The sequence below is a fragment of the Tubulanus polymorphus genome, chromosome 2 (assembly GCF_964204645.1).
Source record: "Tubulanus polymorphus chromosome 2, tnTubPoly1.2, whole genome shotgun sequence".
Taxonomy (NCBI): Eukaryota; Metazoa; Nemertea; class Palaeonemertea; order Tubulaniformes; family Tubulanidae; genus Tubulanus; species Tubulanus polymorphus.
In genome coordinates this window covers 26,604,882-26,625,899 of record NC_134026.1, presented here as the reverse complement: position 1 = coordinate 26,625,899, position 21,018 = coordinate 26,604,882, and the positions used below count along the sequence as shown (strand labels likewise).

At 36.9% G+C, this 21,018-nt stretch overlaps 7 protein-coding genes across 10 annotated transcripts; 3 read left to right on the top strand and 4 right to left on the bottom strand.

The window, feature by feature from the left end:
• Positions 1–126: 126 nt before the first annotated feature.
• LOC141899914 (density-regulated protein homolog) lies at positions 127–2,240 on the bottom strand. 4 transcript variants are annotated; one of them, XM_074786534.1, is made up of 7 exons: positions 2,196–2,240; positions 1,750–1,826; positions 1,637–1,656; positions 1,274–1,361; positions 1,019–1,195; positions 320–450; positions 127–232 (listed from the first exon to the last, which is right to left on the bottom strand). In XM_074786534.1, coding segments are annotated over exons 1-7 (540 nt in total). In that variant the 5' UTR covers positions 2,198–2,240; the 3' UTR covers positions 127–187. The 4 variants fall into 4 exon arrangements, with proteins under 4 accessions (XP_074642635.1, XP_074642632.1, XP_074642634.1 ...); XM_074786531.1 differs by having other exon boundaries at positions 320–456; positions 2,196–2,226; XM_074786533.1 differs by lacking the exon at positions 2,196–2,240 and adding an exon at positions 2,008–2,065 and having other exon boundaries at positions 320–456.
• Positions 2,241–4,185: 1,945 nt separating this feature from the next.
• Positions 4,186–5,544, top strand: LOC141898691 (uncharacterized). The gene is made up of 3 exons (XM_074784732.1): positions 4,186–4,271; positions 4,626–4,874; positions 4,959–5,544. The coding sequence occupies exons 1-3, from the start codon at positions 4,202–4,204 to the stop codon at positions 5,171–5,173; spliced, it is 534 nt and encodes a 177-aa protein (XP_074640833.1). The 5' UTR covers positions 4,186–4,201; the 3' UTR covers positions 5,174–5,544.
• A 330-nt stretch (positions 5,545–5,874) lies between these two features.
• On the bottom strand, positions 5,875–9,878 carry LOC141898690 (BTB/POZ domain-containing protein 16-like). The gene is made up of 17 exons (XM_074784731.1): positions 9,775–9,878; positions 9,484–9,550; positions 9,257–9,413; positions 9,044–9,179; positions 8,740–8,846; positions 8,319–8,657; positions 8,129–8,243; positions 7,952–8,021; positions 7,803–7,865; positions 7,619–7,686; positions 7,372–7,491; positions 7,204–7,295; positions 7,045–7,127; positions 6,889–6,966; positions 6,698–6,799; positions 6,436–6,624; positions 5,875–6,360 (listed from the first exon to the last, which is right to left on the bottom strand). The coding sequence occupies exons 1-17, from the start codon at positions 9,873–9,875 to the stop codon at positions 6,292–6,294; spliced, it is 1,956 nt and encodes a 651-aa protein (XP_074640832.1). The 5' UTR covers positions 9,876–9,878; the 3' UTR covers positions 5,875–6,291.
• Positions 9,879–10,206: 328 nt separating this feature from the next.
• Positions 10,207–14,029, bottom strand: LOC141900267 (KAT8 regulatory NSL complex subunit 3-like). The gene is made up of 13 exons (XM_074787071.1): positions 13,965–14,029; positions 13,617–13,864; positions 13,262–13,511; positions 13,092–13,175; positions 12,898–12,999; positions 12,645–12,779; positions 12,319–12,537; positions 12,167–12,238; positions 12,003–12,077; positions 11,696–11,917; positions 11,468–11,617; positions 11,269–11,380; positions 10,207–11,181 (listed from the first exon to the last, which is right to left on the bottom strand). Exons 2-13 carry the CDS (start codon positions 13,835–13,837, stop codon positions 10,301–10,303), a joined length of 2,523 nt encoding a protein of 840 aa, XP_074643172.1. The 5' UTR covers positions 13,838–13,864; positions 13,965–14,029; the 3' UTR covers positions 10,207–10,300.
• Positions 14,030–14,227: 198 nt separating this feature from the next.
• LOC141899998 (uncharacterized) lies at positions 14,228–16,649 on the top strand. The gene is made up of 7 exons (XM_074786682.1): positions 14,228–14,438; positions 14,521–14,642; positions 14,791–14,869; positions 14,956–15,133; positions 15,229–15,401; positions 15,481–15,546; positions 15,956–16,649. The coding sequence occupies exons 1-7, from the start codon at positions 14,292–14,294 to the stop codon at positions 16,283–16,285; spliced, it is 1,095 nt and encodes a 364-aa protein (XP_074642783.1). The 5' UTR covers positions 14,228–14,291; the 3' UTR covers positions 16,286–16,649.
• A 320-nt stretch (positions 16,650–16,969) lies between these two features.
• LOC141899749 (uncharacterized) lies at positions 16,970–19,619 on the top strand. Its single transcript, XM_074786247.1, has 9 exons — positions 16,970–17,017; positions 17,231–17,356; positions 17,458–17,769; positions 17,866–17,920; positions 17,988–18,092; positions 18,165–18,339; positions 18,881–19,135; positions 19,217–19,257; positions 19,363–19,619. Exons 1-9 carry the CDS (start codon positions 17,008–17,010, stop codon positions 19,511–19,513), a joined length of 1,230 nt encoding a protein of 409 aa, XP_074642348.1. The 5' UTR covers positions 16,970–17,007; the 3' UTR covers positions 19,514–19,619.
• Positions 19,620–19,777: 158 nt separating this feature from the next.
• Positions 19,778–20,869, bottom strand: LOC141899750 (transcription elongation factor SPT4-like). Its single transcript, XM_074786248.1, has 4 exons — positions 20,718–20,869; positions 20,494–20,600; positions 20,271–20,326; positions 19,778–20,172 (listed from the first exon to the last, which is right to left on the bottom strand). Exons 1-4 carry the CDS (start codon positions 20,784–20,786, stop codon positions 20,048–20,050), a joined length of 357 nt encoding a protein of 118 aa, XP_074642349.1. The 5' UTR covers positions 20,787–20,869; the 3' UTR covers positions 19,778–20,047.
• Between the last annotated feature and the right edge of the window lie 149 nt (positions 20,870–21,018).

Here is a 21,018-nt window from a genome sequence, read left to right as displayed (position 1 = left end):
GGTGCTATAGTTACTGTTGATCATCCATAGCCTGTTCATAAGATCTTGAGGTGACCGTCCGTCTGGGAATTCTAAGAGATGTTGCTTATGAAATCCTGATAATGTATGAATCAACACATGGGAATACTGGTGCATAAATAACAATTTTTTTCAAATTATTTGAGACATGTGTAATTTACATAGATTATCATTTAGATTTGTCTCCTAAATCATCCATATTATCCTCATCAATCTGAAAAAAAGATAGTTGAATTAACTTAGCTATGAGCCTTGACTTCTTAAAAAGTACTACATGTAAATATTTTTCTCTAATTCATACTTTGAATTCTTCAATCACATAATCCCAAAGGTCATCTTTGAAATATCCCTGTATAACAATCTCATCGTCTCCAGTCACAGATGAACCGCAACTGAATTTTTGAGCAAACTTTTTACTGGCCTTCTTTATATCTATTTCTGGAAGAAGAAAAAAAAAGAAATTAGATTGTGAAATAATTTGAACCTACCTCATGGAGAAGCAACCAAAAAGAATGGAAGCATCTACCATATCTATTGTGGACCTTAAACACTAAATAAATAAACCAGAAATTTTTGGCAACTAGGGGTCCTGGGACACCATGCCCACTTGGGAAGTGGTTTCCAATGCTCAACAATCTAACAATTTCAACGCCCCCCGGTGACCATATACAAAAGCCAATGACCTTGAAACTCACTACAATCACAGAACATGTCAGCAGCTACGATTTTGTAATCGATTGTGATAACAAAATATGCCTCGTTACCACAATAATAGGACATGTCTTAAATTACAACTTTGGAAATTGATCATGGTAACAAAATATGCCTAGGTACCAATCTAATAAGGAAATACTAAGTTATTCTACTATTCAACGCCCCTGGTGACCATATAGAATAACTAATGTCCTTAAAACTCACCACAATCATAGACAATGTCATTAGCTACAACTTTGCGATTGATTGTGGTACTCCAAGCAATGATAAAAAGTTTTACAATCACCATTTGAAGATAATCCAGTTATTACTGTGGTCCATTTTTTCTTCGCCCTTGATGTTCGGAACAAACAGATCTTCTGTGGGGCAGCAACTTTTTTCTTAGATTTATTCACGCCTTTCCCACCTCTAGTTTGACGTTTCTTCTTCTCTCCTTCAGTTTCATCAGTTGCTTTATCATCATCTAACAATAGAGAATTTATTGTAACTGGACTATAAAGCCAAATGATTGATTCAAAAGCTTTTTAGTATATACACTCACATAATGCAGATAACTTTTCAAATTCAGCAGGGAGGTTCTCGGCTAACCACTTCTTGCATTCTTCATAATTAGCGCTGTATTCACAATACTGTTAAGACGAGAAGATACAATATCCGTGTATGATGATAACGAGAGAAATCCCACAATAACGAAGCCAAGATTGAAAATTCTATATCAGAATGATTATATTTGAATACTGTTAAGTTTCAAGAAATGCAATAGTATCAGATATATTCAGTCAGTCTCAACTATGAACTCCAAGCCTAAGGCTAATGATTCAAATACAAATAGAGTCATGCAAAGAACAACTGCCCTTCCAAATAGACCAATAATGGGATGTTTTATTTATGCATCCTTTCTTACCTCAATGGGCATTGAACATTCTAAAATACAGAATAAAATTCGTAAAAATAAATGTAACCTTTCCAAACATGATTCACAAACAATACTACAAGGCCAGATAAATTCATACATACCACCACAATATAAAACTGTCAGAGGATATCTAACTCTTGGATCTGGTTTATTGTCTACAAATTTATCATCAGCCATCCTGAAAATGAAATAAATAGATTAGAAATCAAATCGTGTAGGCTCGAATCTCCCGACCCAGCCAGTATCAGGATTAGTATCCGATATCCAATATATGTTATTTATAAAAGTAAATGTAAATCATGTGAGTTTTTTAAATAATTTCTAACCTTCCTTCGATATTTTTTTCGTAACCTACGTACTGGAGAAATTAGACGAATGTCGGCCGGAAATAATTTAGAAGGCCAGTTTAGAATCAATTCAATTCAATAAAAGTTTGGTTTCTGCTTCAGAAGAAACAAACATAAACGGTTTATAAATAGTTTCTGTATGTTTGGATGAAGGAATTGATTGTGCTTAATTGTAACATAACTCTTTTTGTAAATCATACATTGGCTAATTGGTTGGGACTATTTATCATTTCTTCTATGATACAATAAAACTTCATTGAATCTAGTGCATCTCCGAGCTTGGTGGCAGCACCGTACGGTCCCCTAGCAGAATTAAACTGAACGGCCGGTCGAGACGCGACCGGGCCAGTGCCATAGTGCTGGGTTGATCGATCAAATGCCCCCCCCCCTCCCACATGACAATCCATCCCAACCTGGACTCGGAGCCAGTAATGAGATACCTTTGCTTAATCGGCTCGCCTCCAGTGTCTCGGTGGCCAAAACCCGAGAGTGGCTGGCACGGCGGCCCCAGAATAATTTTAAAACCAAGACTTTATTTATTCGAACAACCTAAGATATATATATATATATATATATATATATATATATATATATATATATATATATATATATATATATATATATATATATATATATATATATATATATATATATATATATATATATATATATATATATATATATATATATATATATATATATATATATATATATATATATATATATATATATATATATATATATATATATATATATATCGATCTCAGCCTAGAGATCATCGTCAGGTGTAAGATATAGACTAAAAACAGGGGTATATTATTATATTTATTCATTTATGTGACACACAGTGATTGGCTGACTTCGGGCCAACTTGTCACACCCCGCACAATTTAGAATGACTTATTGATACATTATGGCTGCTGACTAGCTTTATCTCCCGATAGCTGTCATCATAAAGCAATCCTGTTGTTTAAGTAAGCAATAAAAAACGATAAAGATATCTAGATCCCCGAAAGGTGGATGTATTTGGGATTATAGCTACGTATATCGGCATGGGCCGGGCACCATGCCTCTGCTCGATAGTCGTGGCGGGTCCTGAATCCCGTCCCCGCCGAAGATCTGTTATTTTGCTGAATTCTGATTGTCGGAATGTGTGGGCTATATCTTTTTTCAAATTACTTGACAATTCCCTAAATCGGCCGGGCCCGGGGCCACTTGCGGAACTCAGGCTGTTCCACCAGCGCGGTCTATGTGCCCTGTCCGCCCAAAGCCTACTGCAGTATCATGTAAGTTTTAATCACGCGCCCGGCGGGTCGAATTTGCTACTTTTCCAGCCGCAGGCCGGGACTCCCGCCCACGTGATCTGGATGGCTATCCATGAGTGATCACGTCCGGCTGATCGACTGGGTCCTGGCTAAGCATACACCGACAAAGCGACTGGAGACAACTAGTTGCTAGTGAGCGAGTACCCCGCTCATATCGAAAATTTAATGAAAACCAGCAACTGCGTGGCTCATGCCGGTCGCTAGGTCCATAGCGCACATTCGACAGCAACTGAGATGTGTAATCTAGCAAATATTCTCAGGGCATCTCGAATCATGTGACAAATTGTTTTGTTTTAGTCAGTTGCAACCATGTGTTTTTGATTATGGAGCGCCCACATCGACGGATAGCAACTGATTACCGCAACTTCGCTCAGTAGAACATGGGCACAACTGGCTCGAACTGGAGATAGATGGACGCTAACCAGTCGTAAGCTAGCTCACATCGACGCGTTCGAGCAACTGATTGTAACCAGTCAGTTGTTGCTCTCTCATGCGCCGAAAACTACCCCGGCAACTAGTGTCTCCAATCGCAGTGTCAGGCTAGGCAGCCTGGTACCGATGTTGTTGTTGGGAAATTCCGGCCGTTGAAGACTGCACGGCGGGTTATGCTTTCGAGTGTCGTATAAGTCGTTTACTTTGTCGACGCGAACTATCGGGAGATCTTTAGATTAGAACCTTTTAACACAATCAATTAAATCCCTGGATTAACGATGGTTGATTTTTAATGGGTAAAACTATTGATCACGTGCGATCAGATCCGATGCGAGAAAATAGATGCAGCAATTGCAATGGAATGTAGTGTAAACGGAAGGCTCGCGCGGTGGTAGTACCAGTACGTGACGTATATACTCTGGTACGTGCCGTAAAACGATAAAGCAAAGATGGTGAATATGGGGAATCCAGTAATTTTCATTTTCATCACCGTGATCGCTTCATTTTCTCTAACACGAGGTAAGGTTCTAAAACAAAACTAACTATAAACTGGTAATATACGGTACAAACTATAAATCGGGATGTAAATGTCGTGTTTTGTGCCGCGCGACGGCGTATTGATTTGTACGACTTAAAATATGTAATAACAATAAAATCTTTGTATTTCATATAACTTAACAAGTCTATTAATTGATGTTTGAATTTGGTTGTTTCGATCTGTACCAGCAATCGGTAGAAAATATTGGAAGTAGCAAGTTTCACGTTGCATATCATTTTACTGTCTTGATAACCATGGGCAAAAAATCTACGCAAAGAATTGATTAGGGTGTAATTTGAGAATTTCCTCGTAAATTTTCTCGTTATCGATTGTAGACACTTTAGCTGTATCGCCGACGACGGTACCGGTACTAACATGCATCTCATGTAGCACAGATCTTAAGATTTTCAAAGAAGCAGGCATCGATCCATGTTCTGATAAATATATTCGAGATTATTCTGCCCGCGAGGAAGAAGATGCGAGACTATTCGGGATCCAAAATATCACTTGTCTACCAAACCAGTTGTGCTTCAAAGACAAAAGTGCTATTTATACGTACGAGAATGGGAAAAAATTCTGGAACGGTAAATGCCTGCAGCGAGGGGAATGTTTTTACACGTATACATTGTAGTACATGCATCTCTGTTCAATTATGTCTTTTTCTTCAGAAAATCACACTACCTTCAGACGTGGTTGTGGAGAGTTACCCGAAAAGAAGTCGTACCCCAACCATTGTTACGGAGATATTGGCGTACAAGGAAGAGTTGATAACTGTTTTTGCGATACAGATGTGTGCAACGATGCCTTCTCTCACCAAACACATAAATCACTGACGTCATTAATTACTATGTTGTTTTGTGTTATCTTCATACAATTAACCTGAGCCAAAATTACAAATATTTTTAGATTTAGGTCTTTGTCTAGACTTGACTAGGAATTTGTATTCAAGAAGACGATCCATGATAGTTTAGTTCACGTACATACTACCAGTATACCATGTAAACCAGTATTATATTTCCCATCTGCTAATTCCTCTTTTCTATTTAAAAGCCTATTACGTTAAGCCAGTTCCCACGCGGGATTATCTCAATCTATCCGACGTTCTGAAATGTGGGAACAACCCTTTCATATGAACAAATATAATCTCACGTAATACGACCTGTAAAATGAAATTGAAAATGGAAATTCCGATTCGATTTACAATCCAACCCTCAATGTATAACAACACATCATCATATATAATATAATCAATATAAACATATTTAATCCGGATTCAAATCCTTATAAAATGCAAACATTATCACAGCAATTTGTTACTCAAACATTACTTCAATACCAATAAAGATTCATAACAGAATAAAGTATATATCTATTATAAAAACACAACACTGCAAAATGACACACAGTTTGGCAAAATAAATATACAAGAGATTCAATCAGCTTTAGTCCCAATATTTCGCACAAACCTGATTCATGTAGGATTATTAGAAGTAGGAAATAATACAATGCTTTCATGCAATTATAGAAATGTCTTTCAACATTAGGTTTACTAATTTACTAACATGCTTATTAATTTCATGTACAATGCTTACGTGTATAGTTTTTACAAATAAAGATTTCCTGTTTGTTCAAATTACAGAAGTTTTGAATTTTCTATGTCATGATTGTCTTCAGGAGCGATTTAGCAGTTTGTGGAAGTAGTAAAAGGCACACAATATCAATTTTCTTTTCATAATCTCATTTAAGGAGAAGTAACATAATCAAATGAAATCACAACACATACACCATACAACATGAACTGCAAACTAATAACAGCAACATTTACAATGCAATGCACAAATACTTTTTCAATGATGTCACACCGTGAACTCAGATTCTCTTGATTAACTTGATCATTGGTGTTAGCAATATCAGAGAGCTTTAAAAGGCTATTCTATGAAGAAATTAAATCACAGTCAAAGACTCAACCATTAGGTGATTATGAAGTAATCTTTCATTTCTTTATGATGGTGGAAACAGTAAGCTAAATGTCACATGAAGTGGTGCTTCGAGGGCTGATACACTCAAAACCTGAAACAAATACCCGTACCATAGTGATTAAGAAAATGAGACAAGGTATTTCATGCGGGTAATTGTTCAACTTACTTCACTGCAGTTTGTTTTGTTCGTCAAGCCAAATTTCTGACATAACGCACCAGTTGAAAACCATTGATGATTGCCCTTGTTGAATGTTTGAACTGTGATACAGTATCTGACATCACGATCTGGACGAAGTGAGAATGTATGGCGTTCGCATTCTCGGAATGATAACAATGGATCATTAGGTTTTAAACGCTAAAAAGCGAAATATAGAATTTTAGTAACTCTACATGCCCAACCAGCGTTAGTTGATTTCATTGCTTCTTACTTGCATATAGAACTCATAACCGTTTTCTTCTGTCTTTTGGGCTGCCCTTAGTTCAAAATGAAATCCATGTATAGAAAAAATCTCTGACACGTAATGTGGCTCCTAAAATACAACAGATTGCACCAGTAACTATATTCATTCTCATTACCGAGATAACATTCTCAATTGACAGAAGTGAAAAGGAAACTTACTTCTTCTAAAATGAATCCATAGCGTACTGCGGCATAATTGAAGTTACTCATCAGAGACATGTCCCCACCACCTTGTAACTGATCAAGAAATGATTAACAGGTTGCACATTTTGTTTCATAACAGTAAATACATATGAATGATAGAAAAAAACTTACGGCATAATAATGTTTCATCAATGTGTTAACGACCACTGACTGAGGTAGAATATTCATTTGTTTGATATCATGAATACTGGTCGCTGGAAATTACAAGCATAACATTTCAAGTACATGAATTTATATGTGCATTGATATAGCTTAAAATAGGAAACCTACTGTCAAGTACACCATGAAGCCGAAGAGCAGCGAACAGGGGGGCATAATATTGACCTACTTCATGCTCCAAAAATGACGATGACTTTGGCAAACTGGAAGTAAAGATAACAAACATGAACGTTCAGAAAATGATCCAACGTACATACCATAAGTTGAGAATCAATTTACCAGTTGAAGTAAGTTTTAACTGTAGTTGTTGAAGGCATTAGTTGCAGATCAGGATTCAAATGTAGAAACAGCCAAAATGTTAGCATCTTGTAAAGACAGTACTCATTATACGTAAACAGCCTGTAATATATATGATTTCCGCAGATTGATATACAAATTACTGTGGATGTTAGGATTAATGTAATAATCAGTAGCCAACTGAATCAAACAAATGATTACATATATGTTTGTTTCTAAAACAACTCACCGCGAGGAATTCAATACTTTCTGTAATAAACTGTAAGGCAATTGCCGCAAGTAGATCTGAGTAGACAACTGGATATATAAGAAATATGCAAACTTAAATTAAGTAAAACTTGACTTGTAACCTAATATCAGAGATTTGTGAAATTTTGCTTTTATGCATTGCAACACATATTTCAATTGCTCACTTTTGGTACAAGGTTTAATTCCAACCAACGTTCACATGCAACAATCAGGTTTTCTTCACCATACTGAAAAAATTTTAAAACTTTATCAATTCATGTTTAGAACTAAGTGCTCACAACATTTCAGTTTGGGACAATTCATCAGTATTTACCTTAACAGCAGTTTGGTGATAAGAACAAACAGTAGACACATTGATTGTCTTCAGCATCAAAGATACACAGCTAAAAAATAAATATTAAACAATTGAATTTATTCTAATTTGTTAAAGGGTTTGAGAGGTTTTTATGTTGATATATATTCCAAGTCAACATGTGAATCAACTAAATACCCCTCTGATAGTGCCTTGAATTTTAAAGCATGGGCAGCAGCAAGAACACCGGCAACATCGCTATCTTCTACATCAACCTCTTCATGATACAGGTTACCAAGAGCAACAGCAAGAGCTATCAAATAACCAAATTACATATGAATAAAAAAATCTCCAGTATATCAAATTACTCGAGCGTGAAATAAAGTACCTTGTTTTGTAATTTTTGGATCAGTAATCTTAAGCTTAATAACAGCAACATGACTCGATTTAGTCGGATTATAAGACTTAATCGCTTCATCTTTATCAACGAGAGTATCTTCAACATTCTCTGGAACACTTGTTTCATTTACATCATGCCCTCCATTACTGTCGTAATACCGACTTTTCCTGACAAATCTATCCAGGGTTTCGCTAGTCGAGTTGTCTTTAGTATATTTACGCATTTTAGCTGAAGAAGCCGTACGAAGAAGTCTAGATAGCGCTTCAGATTTTTGGACGACTGGTCGGTGCAGTTCCCAGTTCATCTTAAGACATCGCAACAGCACATCTATGAAATAGATGATGAATATTATCCATTTTACTTCATCAATATCTCTATCGGTCTCTAACCCATACTGCTTTAACTATACCTGGAGCGCTGCTGTTGTTACCTGCCTTCGAATGATACAAAAATATGTCTAGGGGAGTGGCTGGACGAGCATAGGATGGAATGAATGTCTTGATTGGAGCATGACCTCTAGAAATAAATTGAGATGGAATGAATTATAAATTTGTAAGTTTTATGTTTTTCGTTCAAATCTTTTTTTGTATGTCATTTCCTAGTGTTCTTCAAGTCTTTATGTATCGTTCTATCTCTTTTGTATGGATTGGCACGATAAAAACATGGTTAACACATATGTCTCACAACACATCTACAACATGAGATATACAGACCTTTGCATTGATGGTGGAGCAGTGTGTAGATGTCTAGTTTCCTGGCTTGTCTTGTTAATAAAAGGCTTATCATCATTCACTCTGAATGTATATGGCTGCGCTATATCAATGTTCATAGACATCTTTGGACTTTCAGCTTCATAAAAGAATTTTGATACTTAAAAATTTGAGCTTGATACAAATCAGGCTTTTTTCGAGACTTAATCCTATTACCCGATATCAAATGTATCATGGTTCCATTATAAGAACTTTTTATTGCCCTGATAGCTTGAGAAGAACCAAGTAAATCACTGCCAAGTGATTGAGGTAATCTCCATCTATTACTAAATCCCACCATTTTTCGAATTCGGCATCTTGGTGTCTGTGGATGCTACAAATAAATTATAAGTACTCAAGCAACAGTAATATAAAAATCATTTTGAAAAGTTAGAGATACTTACAGGAGCTTGTTCTCTTCCATCAACTAGGACACCCTTCAAAGCTGTCAATGGAGCTGCTAGCACCGACCTGTTAAAATGGATTATCGGTTTTGAGATATAGTATCAATTGAGCTTTTCAGTGTGAATATGAAATAATGAAGCGAATCCGCAAACTCGTTCCGGACAACGGGTTTTCATTTTAGGATTGAACTTTTCCAAGGACTTCCTTAAAGTTCACTCGCAGGCTTGATTTGAGGATGTCGAGTTAAGTGGCAACATCACATATTATATTCATATAAGAAAGTATCTCACCTCGGGTACGAAATCGATCCTTTATTCGGCTTTGGAGGAATACTAGGGAAATTGTGACCCGAACGGTGGGAAGAGACCAACCGCTGCGCCGTGTCCGCCATGTTGTTTGTTAAAGCGCTACCGACCAGTGCACTCTCCGCGTCCAAATAAACAACAATTTTTTGTAGTAACTTTAAGCTATTCTCGAAATGGAAAGTGCTTTGATATAGCTACATGAATTGATACTGATAATAAGAAACATATTATATGATTGGAGGACTCGTCATTAACTCCTATGAAAGAGCACCTGTTGATATTACTACGCTAAAATGTTGCTATGATGGTGACATTGAAAACGAAGATCGATCAATAATCCACTAGTGAAACGGCGATTGCATTGCGTAATAATACCAGAGTTGAAACCATTCCTCTACAGCTTAACAAACGCTCATAAACATTTCAAAACTGAACTATTCTTTATTTTCAATGAATTGACATTATGGATTTTAAATGTATACACACACACACAATAAAATGAGTACAATTCTTACATATCAATTTGTTTGGGTGTTTTTATCTTACGAGTCCTTGTCGCTGAAATCGCTGTTGGGAGAACAGTTTTTGGTGTAGTCGTATAGGACGTCATTGGGGTATGCACTTTTGTCGAAAAAGTGTTTTTAGAAGCAGTGCTATTATTACCGATATTGATAGACCGATAAGAGACTGTAGGAGACGAAGGTCTAGAAGTAGAACCCACTGACGCAGCGGAGATGTATGACCTTACTGGTTCTTTGCTGGGCTGTTTAGAGTCTATAAGAGAAGAAACATATCCGAGCCGCTCCGAGCTAACAATAATAGGCTTTACATTTCGAATATCGGGACTGACATTCGAAGGGCTGTCGAAAGCTCGTGACGAGTTGACTGCATGAGTTAAGAGTTTTGTATTCTGTGAACTGATTCCGATGTCGGTAATTTTTGTGGTCGAATTCGTAAATGTTGATGTTGTCAATGGAAAATCGTGATATTGTAGTTCATTGCGATTACCGGGTATTCGTGAGACCTTCGGGATATTAGATAAGAGTTGATATATTTGTGTAGATTGCGCAGCTGAAGCCGTTGTCGGAGTGGATCCGGTATGATGAACTGTATAATACGTTGTACCCGGTGGCAAAACATTAGACGCAGGATTTGAAACAGAATTCGGTCGAATCTCAGTTATTTGTGACGGCGAAAGATTTGATGCTCTGATCGCGGCTTGCAAAACGCTTGATGGAGTCAATAAAGGCTTTTCAGCACTGAATCTCTGTTTCACCGAACCTCCTAAACTTGATGTAGTATTTTGCGGTAAAACAGTCCTTCTCTGTTTTGCAGGTGGTGCTGATAAATCACTAGCATTATTCAATGGTCGCTTGATATACATGCGTCGCCCTATTGAAAATAAGATACACCGCAATAATTTTATGCAAAACTTAATCGAAGGGAAGAACTAAATGAACGCCATTCTTTGATAGATACCTCCAAAATTTTGCTGCAATTGATTTAAACCAGATTGTGACGTTAAACCAATGATGTTACCGGTAGCGTTCTGACGATTGGTTAGATCTGAACGCATGTAAGTTACTGGTTTCTGTAAAACATGATAACAAAGAACTTTTAAAATCATTTGATCTTATACATATTCATAATTCATGTACCGGCACACCAAGCTACACACCTTAAGAGGAAGACCTTTAGGGGGACTGGAACCTCTAACTTTTCTCACATATCTTCTCTTTGACTCGACATCAGATGAGCTTTCTGGGCTTTCCTGTGCTAAGTTGCCATTCTGACTGAGAATGCTGCCAAGAAAATCAGCCATTTCTTCCTAGAATTAGAGGAAATAATCATTTCAATTCCATAAGACGATGAATTCACCAAAATAAGACAATGTAATAAGGCTTACCTGGATAGCTCTGTCTACTACAGCTTGTGTTATCGTTTCTTGTTTTTTCTTCGCCTTAGTCATCCTCAGCATATCATCAGCACCACCAACTACAACTAGTCCATTTTCAACTTTCATTTTCTCTCGTAAGTCTTCAATATCATCAATGCTGCCAGTTGTGGAATTTTGACCGTGAACATAAAGCGTTGGTGCCCTGGTATCCAAAATAGGGTCATCGATACCCTAGAGTTGAGATGAATGAAAATTATATTTTGAAGGAATGTGTATCAAACATTGACCATTTAATTAATTCATTTTATTTCCTTACCCCTCTTCCTCCATCTATACCATTAAATGGCATACCAAGACATACAATGGCTGCCACCATTTCACTCAATGATACCTTAGAATAAACAAAAATCTAATTTTCACACTAATTCTTTAGTGAACAAAGTTTAGCGCAGACACCCAGAATAAATGCCATAAACTCACATGAAGTGCAACCAAGGCTCCAATATTCCAACCAATCAAGACCAAAGGTCGTTGTGGAAAATGTCCTTTTAACTGAAACAGAAAAATGATAACATACGATGTAGATGTCTTCAATGACCATCGAAAAGGAATCGCATGATTGAATGGCTTACCTCCATTATTTTAGTCTTTACAGCTCCAACAATGTTCTCGAGGCATTGAGACACATGAAGCCCTGCGCCATTGTTGTTGCCCAGATTGTGCATCATAACTGGGATTACTTTACCGAGATTTGAAAGCTGAGAATTCCAGAATCGATTTCGACGTGTATTCACATTCTGTACAGGACCAGATGGAGCGATCACGAGAAGTGGATTTCCCGGTAAACGCTGCTGTAAATGACAATAATTGAATATTGATTAACTCCATTATCACTCATACCGAAGGTATTAAGAGAGCAAACGTTTTGTTTTGCTCACAGATAGTAGTAGGCCCTTACAGATTTTGTGGATAAATTACAAGTGACTGGATCCCAGACGCGTTTCAGCAGCAAGCTTAATGCATCCGTAGAAGTTTTACCAGACACCGAAGGATTGAGTGATGACTCAATCATCTTCTCAATGAAACTAGGAACCTAAATAGAGAAATACAGGAAACTTCACTCATTCAGTTGTAGCCACCTGTACTCATTAAATATAAACTCATATTTGATCAGTCGGTTATGAAATAAAAACAGATTTCATGAAAAATACCTTTGCTTTTAGAGTCTGCAATACATCAAGATAAGTAGCGAGCAACGGTTGACTGAGATATTCAATGAGCATTCTGTGCAGCCACTGAGTCAATTTTGGTTCCTATACGCAAGGTGATGAAATATCAATGTAGACATATAATTTGAATGAAATGGGTCAAATCAATAATATAGGCATATAAAGTCAAGACTAACCCAAGATACTGAAGCTAAAGCATGTCTTATCCTTCTTGCTGTCTTATCAACATGAATCCGTCTTTTTATAGGTTCATTAGAAGTCTAAAAATAGAAATTATCAATATACATACAAAAATCTTAAATCTAAAATGTAATAATTCTCAGAAAGAATATCTTAACAAACTGACCTTTCTATACGTAAGTCTCGCTAAGCGATCACCTTGTAATGTTTTGACTACTTTATTGAATAATCTATTTTGCTGAATAGACCAGCCGGTTCTGCATACTGTTTCTTCCCAATCATCCGAACCCTCATCGAGGCGAGCGAAATTAACATGGCGTTCGCATTCATTCATAATTGTGTGAGATTTATTTGAATCAAATTGAGACACTGTCTGCTTCGGTTCACTTGTAACATCGATTATATCATCATGTTCACTATGAAAAATTGTGATATATCATAAAAATATCATATCTGTTAAAATTGGTCACTCTCACTGTAAGTGTAACTTAGTAGAGCAATTAATTAAATCTTATTCTTACCTCGGGCTCCTGCTGGTTGTAGGTTCAGATTGTCTCATGAACGGCTGCATATACAGTAGTTTGGCTGGCCTAGCATTACTAGCATCCGGGTGAGAACTCCAGGCTTTCGAATAGGAATGATCGAGTAAAACAACATCAATCCTTTCATCACCAACTGCATTTTGAATTCGATGACTGTGGAGCCACAAATCCGATTTGAATGGTTTTGTCGCCAACATCATAAGTTTACGATGACCACAGACAATCAACTGAAACATCATTTAAAATGGAAAAAACCAGAATCAATATGAGGCAATCATGCAGTTACAGTTCATCTTAAAATGAGGGTTCTCGGAAAAAAGAACTTACAATATGAAATCAATATGAATCAGAACGCAAACGACGCCATGTTGGCAAAATTTATGCTATCTACCGCCGAGAACCGTACCCTTATTAAATCAATTAAGTTTATTAATGGGATTTCTTTTCATTTCAGTATTACCTATTCGATCTTTCTTATTTTTCCGTGTTTAGAATACACTCATTTGAGTATATTCAATCAGTAAAAAGTGATATAGGCCTAAATGTTTCTACTCATGCGCTTGGCGCTGCAATTAAACAGTGACTGGCTCTGCTCTACGAAAGTGACTTTTTTACACGAGGAGGGGAATTTGAATCATCTGACGCGCGCCTACCATGGGATTAGGCAAGTACTTTGATTTATTTGTTAAAGTTGGTGGTTCAGCGCTCGAAGAATATCATCATGATGGACAGATATACATAGAAAGTAAAATCAACACAAAATGGACATACACTGTCAAAACAACGGAACCAGAAGTTCAGGTATGTCAGGTATCTAAATGCCAAATATTATTTACTTACGATTTTGAGAATATAATTTGACTGAATAGACTTTTTTGTTTAGGAATGGCCGGTAACGCCTTACAAAATTGAGGTTAATCCCAAATGCAGCGGTGTAGCATGGTATGAACTTTATATTGATGGGATATACATATGGAACAAACCACTCAAATTTGGAAAGTGTTGGTAAAGTATCTCGTAGATATCTGTAGAAAACAGTTGGACCACAGAGTCAAATTTGGCCCATACCTTATAGAATATTTTTCCGGCCTTATCAGTATCCTCTTGTGTTATCTATACCGCCTATAAATGTATTATGATTGTAATATTGTAGGACTGTAGATGGCTATACAGATGGAGAAGGTGTTCATAGAGAGTTATTGTTTACTCTGCCAAGATTCTCAGAAAGTGAGGTTAGTTTGTTTTCACCCCTGTTTTGAGTTTGTATTTATGCATAAGCCTGCATTGCTTTTAAACATTTATTTTCTGTTTATTCCAGAAAGACAGGTGTGAAAAAGCGAGGAGAAAAAAACTTGGTACAATAGAACTGCGATGTTTGGAAGCCTTTCACAAGGGAGAGGTGACAAAAACAGTGCAAGATAGATTTCGGGATTTCAGTAACAACATGGGTGACAGCTCTAGTGCTGGTTTTAAACACGCAACCAAACAAGATTGTGGTGAGTTTGACTGAAAAATATTCATTAAGTCTCTGTGTGTTCTGATCAATTATATGAATTTGCCACCCAGTGTTAACTGTAAAATTTGATTGTAGGATCTAAAGGCTTAGCAACAACGGCCAGTGGTAAAGAGTTATATCGTTACGTGGGGACAAATCGAACGAAATATACACGAATGACAAGATACTCGAGGGGGAGATTGTTGGATACAATAACCCTTAATTATAGAATGAGACCAATACTCGTAGAAATGGGTCTTATCCAGGATGTATGATATACTTTTTTATACTGTATTTGCCCCACTTTATTTGTGATAAGTTTGTATTTTCTCTTTGCCGCATTTGCAGGAAAATCTGAAGCCTAAATCAGAAAGGACTACCCCATCAAAAGCTCAATCAAAAAAAATTAAGCAAGTAAGTTAGATTCTTACTGTTAAATAGTTAACCTATATAGTACTACTCGTCTCGTTACTTACTTTAAACCAGGTTAACACGGCTACTCTAGGAATATTCTTACTGTTGTAGGGATAGTAGTATTTAGAAGCCATGGGCATATTAGTCCTTTCATTGTCTCGTTATTGTCTTCTTCATTGCGAATATGCTACGCCTTTGGTTGTTTCGCTAAACCTTAAAATTATGGAGTACATCTACATAGATGATAATTAATTTCTGATTTAGTTAATGTTAGCAAACTTTCACAATCCCTCAGCTCATGTGATAACCAGATATGGATCAGTGGGCCCTTTGCAACCACTGTTGTACTCTGTAGTGCAATTGGCCGCTTATTGAAAGATAAAGATATCATGTTCCTATATCCTTTCAGGAAGTAGATGCCAATGTCGAGTTTCAATCGGCTGTTGATCAAACCATGGAACAGTTTTCAACATTGTCTACCGGTGTTCCATTGGTTCACATTAAACGCGAAATGATCGAACAGTTTGAGAATCGTGTGGATGCTGAAGGCAAATCCTACCAAGTTCTAGTTCGTAAGGAAGTTCAGCCAAAAGAGCGTGCAATTGTTATCGATGAGGATATAGCTTTAATTGAAGAACTCGATGACAGTGTTACGTACGTCGGTGATGATAGCTGTCTTATCATTGATGTTCCACCCAAGGAATTCCCTGTTCATTGTTTGGATGACTCCATTATGTAGCCTCTCTTATTAAGTTTGATCAGTTAATCATTAGCGTTATAAACCGGTGTATGGTTGTATAGTTTAAACTGTTATATTGTTACGATGCATAGCCATTAATTTCTTAACACATTGTACGACATCAAGAGAGCTTATCAGGGTCTGTGCAATCTTACTTTAATAATCATTTTAATTGAAAAATCTTGACACTTGTCACCTTTTGATAAATCAGTTCATTTCCATAGCCTATAATAATTATAACCTTTGGTTCCACTGTTAAAAATTTATGTAAAAGTATTCAGTTCAAATCATTAAATTATTTCAAAATTGTAGCTATACACTGCTTATGAAATAAAATTTGCCTAAGTAAAGTAGTCATTGTTAATGTAGACTTGATTCGTCGTTGTGTGTGTGAAAATCCAATGATGGTGCTGTTTCTCGCATTTCGTACCCGTATGCTGAAAATACCTCTTCCAAATTGTGCCTAACCCGGGCGAGATAGCTTGAAGATGCTTTCACTCGGCCATCCCATGGCAATATATATTCATCCCGTAAAGGCAAATAAATTGTCTGTGGCAAGCAAGGGTATTCACGATCGTGGGATTCGAACCATCGATTATACCATGCCACTCGCATCGCTGACTTGCATTTAACTCGGCATCTGGGCCTGTCACGGATCAATGATATCACGTGCTTCAGAGAAGAGTTCCATTCAGTTTCAAATTCATTTAATAAACCTAGCGATGTCGGCAGGTATGTCGTCGTGTTGGTTACCCCGGAAATGCGACATACTGATATACTGAAACCTCTCTTACCTATCAATATATTATAAATCATATTTGATTATCATCTCTGCCTCCTGCGTGTCTCGTCGACGACGGCCGGCCTGGTGGTTGTTGATGACTTTTTCGTTGAATTTTCTCACCTCCACTCGAGTCCCGATTGTATCGTATTCTTCCATTCCAGCAAAATCAAACCAAAAAACGATTGTTCCCATTTTCAATCGAAAGAAACCAAGACAAGCCTTGTATGCCTATCCGATGAGCCAAACAAATAACCCAGCATCATTAACAAACGCCCCAACCCCGGCAAGTAAGTTCAAAACTGTGCTGTGCGGAGGCAATCTAGCAAAACTCAACCCCTGTGGACTCTTTCTAATATTCTATTGTAATTTTTTTAATCCAAATTATAAGGCTTGGCTAAACCTAAAAGACCACCATCGACGTCTGCAACACTCAGTTCTATTTACCAACAAAATACTCTAGATGAGTTCGACAGTTCAACTTACAATTCCACTCAATGGAAGAACCATGCGATCTATCAAAGTGCACTACCAAGGAAACCAACTAACACTTCAAATATTCAGCATCCGTCATCAAATGCAGTGGCTAAATTCGTTCCAAAACCTCCTCAGCAATTGATAAAACAAATACCCAATGAGACAACACTGCCCCCTCGATATACTGCAGGGCAGCAACAAAATCTACCAGAACCTCAGAATAACGGTATGGGATAAAACTACGCACAGTAAAATGTTGAATTCTCTGATATTAGCGAGTTTATCGAAAGTTAGCTTTTTCGTCTGCATTATACAATTGTAGGATGGAACAAACGGAATAAAGGATTTGAACCCTTGAATCACACTATGGAATCCTGGTAAAATGTGATATAAATTTCAATTGGTGACCTGCTGCAGTAATTAAACTACTTTTTTCCCATTTAGCTCGATGTCTTCCAAACCAAATTATTCCCACAATAAAGTTCCCAGACTGCTTCCAACACCAACACAAATAGCAAAAACAAGCGCAAATAATACCGCTAAGAACAGGTAGGAAAATGTCTTTGTTTTTATTGTTAATGAAGGAAATGAAACTATGGAGTGTGATATCTTTCTATTTAGAAAACAATTAGGAAATTATCGGCAAACATCATCCTGGCAACAAGTTGAATCAACTCAACACTACAATGCATCGGTTACTTCTGCTATCAACTATCAGAGTAAACAAAATCAATCCTCACACTGTATCAATCAGACTATGAGTATACTCACTAAACCAACAGATAATTATCAAACGGTAAGTTAATCCATGGATAGAGTCCATGGTTAATCGAAATCCAATCGTGTGATGCGCCTCACAGGTCCCGTTTTGACAGTCCAGCCTACTGAGCGCTATAACGGCTGGGAAAAGAAATCGCATTGCGTCGACTAAAGTAGAACGTGTGACCAGTCTCACGCCGACGCCGTCGCGGGCGACTAAAGATGGTCTACGTAACGACTCGTTACGTTATGAGGTGCTGCCGCTATATTAGCCGTTAGCGGATTTTTCGTACACTAACAAGAATCTACCCTGGCAATCAACCGGCAGCACGTGCAACTCGATTGCCAGAGTCGATTCATGTTAGTGTATGAAAAATCCGCTGACGGTTAACATAGCGGCAGCACCTCGTATCACAAGGCCGCTCAACTGGGAACATGTCTAGTACCCAGAATCTGAAAATTACTCAGTCCATTTTTATCCACACTCATTTCAATCATATTGTAAAAGAAAACACAACTATAAAGTTGTAGAGCACAATGCATGTCGCAAGGCACGTACTGTCCATCCTTTTTTATAGAATTCTCGACCTGGTCCAGCTGGAGATGCTTGGCCTCAACCAAAACCAATAAAAAAACCTAAGAATGATAGTATTGGATTGAGAGTTGTACCTGCATCAATTACTAAGATGAAAATATGGTCACAACTGAACAGTCAAATGAACATGATATTTGAAATATTCGGTGAATTGAGGTCTGTTGGTATAGATCATTCATACAGATCATTTAGACTATCAGATAGAGAGGATACTGTACAATGCATCTTTTATGAAATTGTGAGTTGTATGAAATATTTCTGACGTTTTGTATATATGTCACTGAATGCACCGGTTGAATTCTTTCTCTTTGTTTTTAAGGATCGTGGCATATCTCAAATGGAAGCTGGAAAAATACATAAGTATGTACCAAATCACAAGACTTATTTACTATTTTGAACATTATTCGTTTACTATTTTGAACATTATTCGAATTATGGAACTACATTCAATAATGGTATTCGTAGGTGTATTGGTAATTATGATCAGAATACAGATGTATTCCGTTGCTTTTCTGTACGCCAACTCACTGATGCAGAGTTCTATGCCTATGAATCATACATCGATTCAGCTGAAGTGATGATGAACACAATTCTTGCAACAATTAACGAGATCTGACAAGATGCATCTACATCTTAAGTTATAATACACATATGCTGAAAGTGTGATATCAGCATCCAACCTCTGTGATAAAGTTTACCTTCCTTAATTTCCATGTAAAGTTCTATGAGTTTTCAATAATTCTTAGTTGATTGTTGCATTAATTTTCCTGTTATTGGTTAATAAATTATGTTCAATACTAAGTTCAACCTTGTCCTCTTGAAAAGCTCTCTCAATGATTAAGTCACAGCAATATCCAATTTTCTACATAAATATTTATTTACACAAATCACAATACATAGGGGTCATTCATTTATTACGTACGCATTAGGGGAGGGGGAGGGGTCATTGCAACTGCGTACTGTAATGCTTAATGTATATGAAAAAATGGCCGATTTTGCGTACAGAGGGGGAGGGGGGTTGAAATATTCAAATTTTATGTGTACGTAATAAATGAATGATCCCACATATATATATATATATTACAATCAAAGTCTTTTGAAATTAGTCCAAAATAATGTGGTTTCATACTATAAGACATCTATTAGATGATTAGGAGTTTTTCTCACTAGTATCCCGTGATCGATAAGTAATTCCTTTACTCTTTAATTCTCGAACTATACCAGGTGGTAACCGGCCGGTCACGGATACCGCATAACAACCTTTAGAAAATTTATCTGTAAATCAATATATACTTATTAGTGAAGTACCTTTGATATAATAAAACTGATCAGTGCAAACTCATTATTCTTATTTCTGAGAGCCCACTACCTACTTATTCTTTGCCATTTGCCAACCCAACTGTCCTCTGGTCCCATGATAGCGATCAATCTGTAGAAAAGATTACTACATATCAAAATTGGATACTATTTTCTCACTCGCAATGAAAATGCTGTTTTAGATTGTAAATGAGTCTTCAGATTTAGGAGAATATCAATCAATCAAGTCTCTGAACTGAACTCTACCACGAGAAGTAGGTGGATTTTAACGATACTGACCCATCGAAGTTATTACTGGTGCATTCATATACCGCATCTCTGTTGCTTTTCATCCGTAGATATTCTTCACAGTTATCACATCCATCAAATTCAAACTGTTCAAACGTCTAAATAAGCATTATAATAATTTCATGAAAGATTTTCATTGGTTTTTGCGATACTTAGCACGACCTGCTACAATGAGGACTAATTGCCACGATCTATAAGCTCATTTCAATACTTACTTTCACTAATGAACACAGAAGGCAGCCTCTAAGGTTTCTCAAATCTTTTGGGACAGTTTCCAACGACATTATGAAACAAATAATTAAGTTCTATGTCTGATATAGCAAAATGATAGAGCTCTATATATCCCGAATATTCTGCAGCTATTGAAGCCTGGCATGAGCGGCTGGGGCACGAATTCAATTCAATCAATGCTATATTTGCCTTATAAAACGCGACACGCCCGAAACTGAAATGACGATACTGAACTCGTAACTTATTAATTGGAGAAATTAAAACTTTCGATAGATCTCGTTCCTC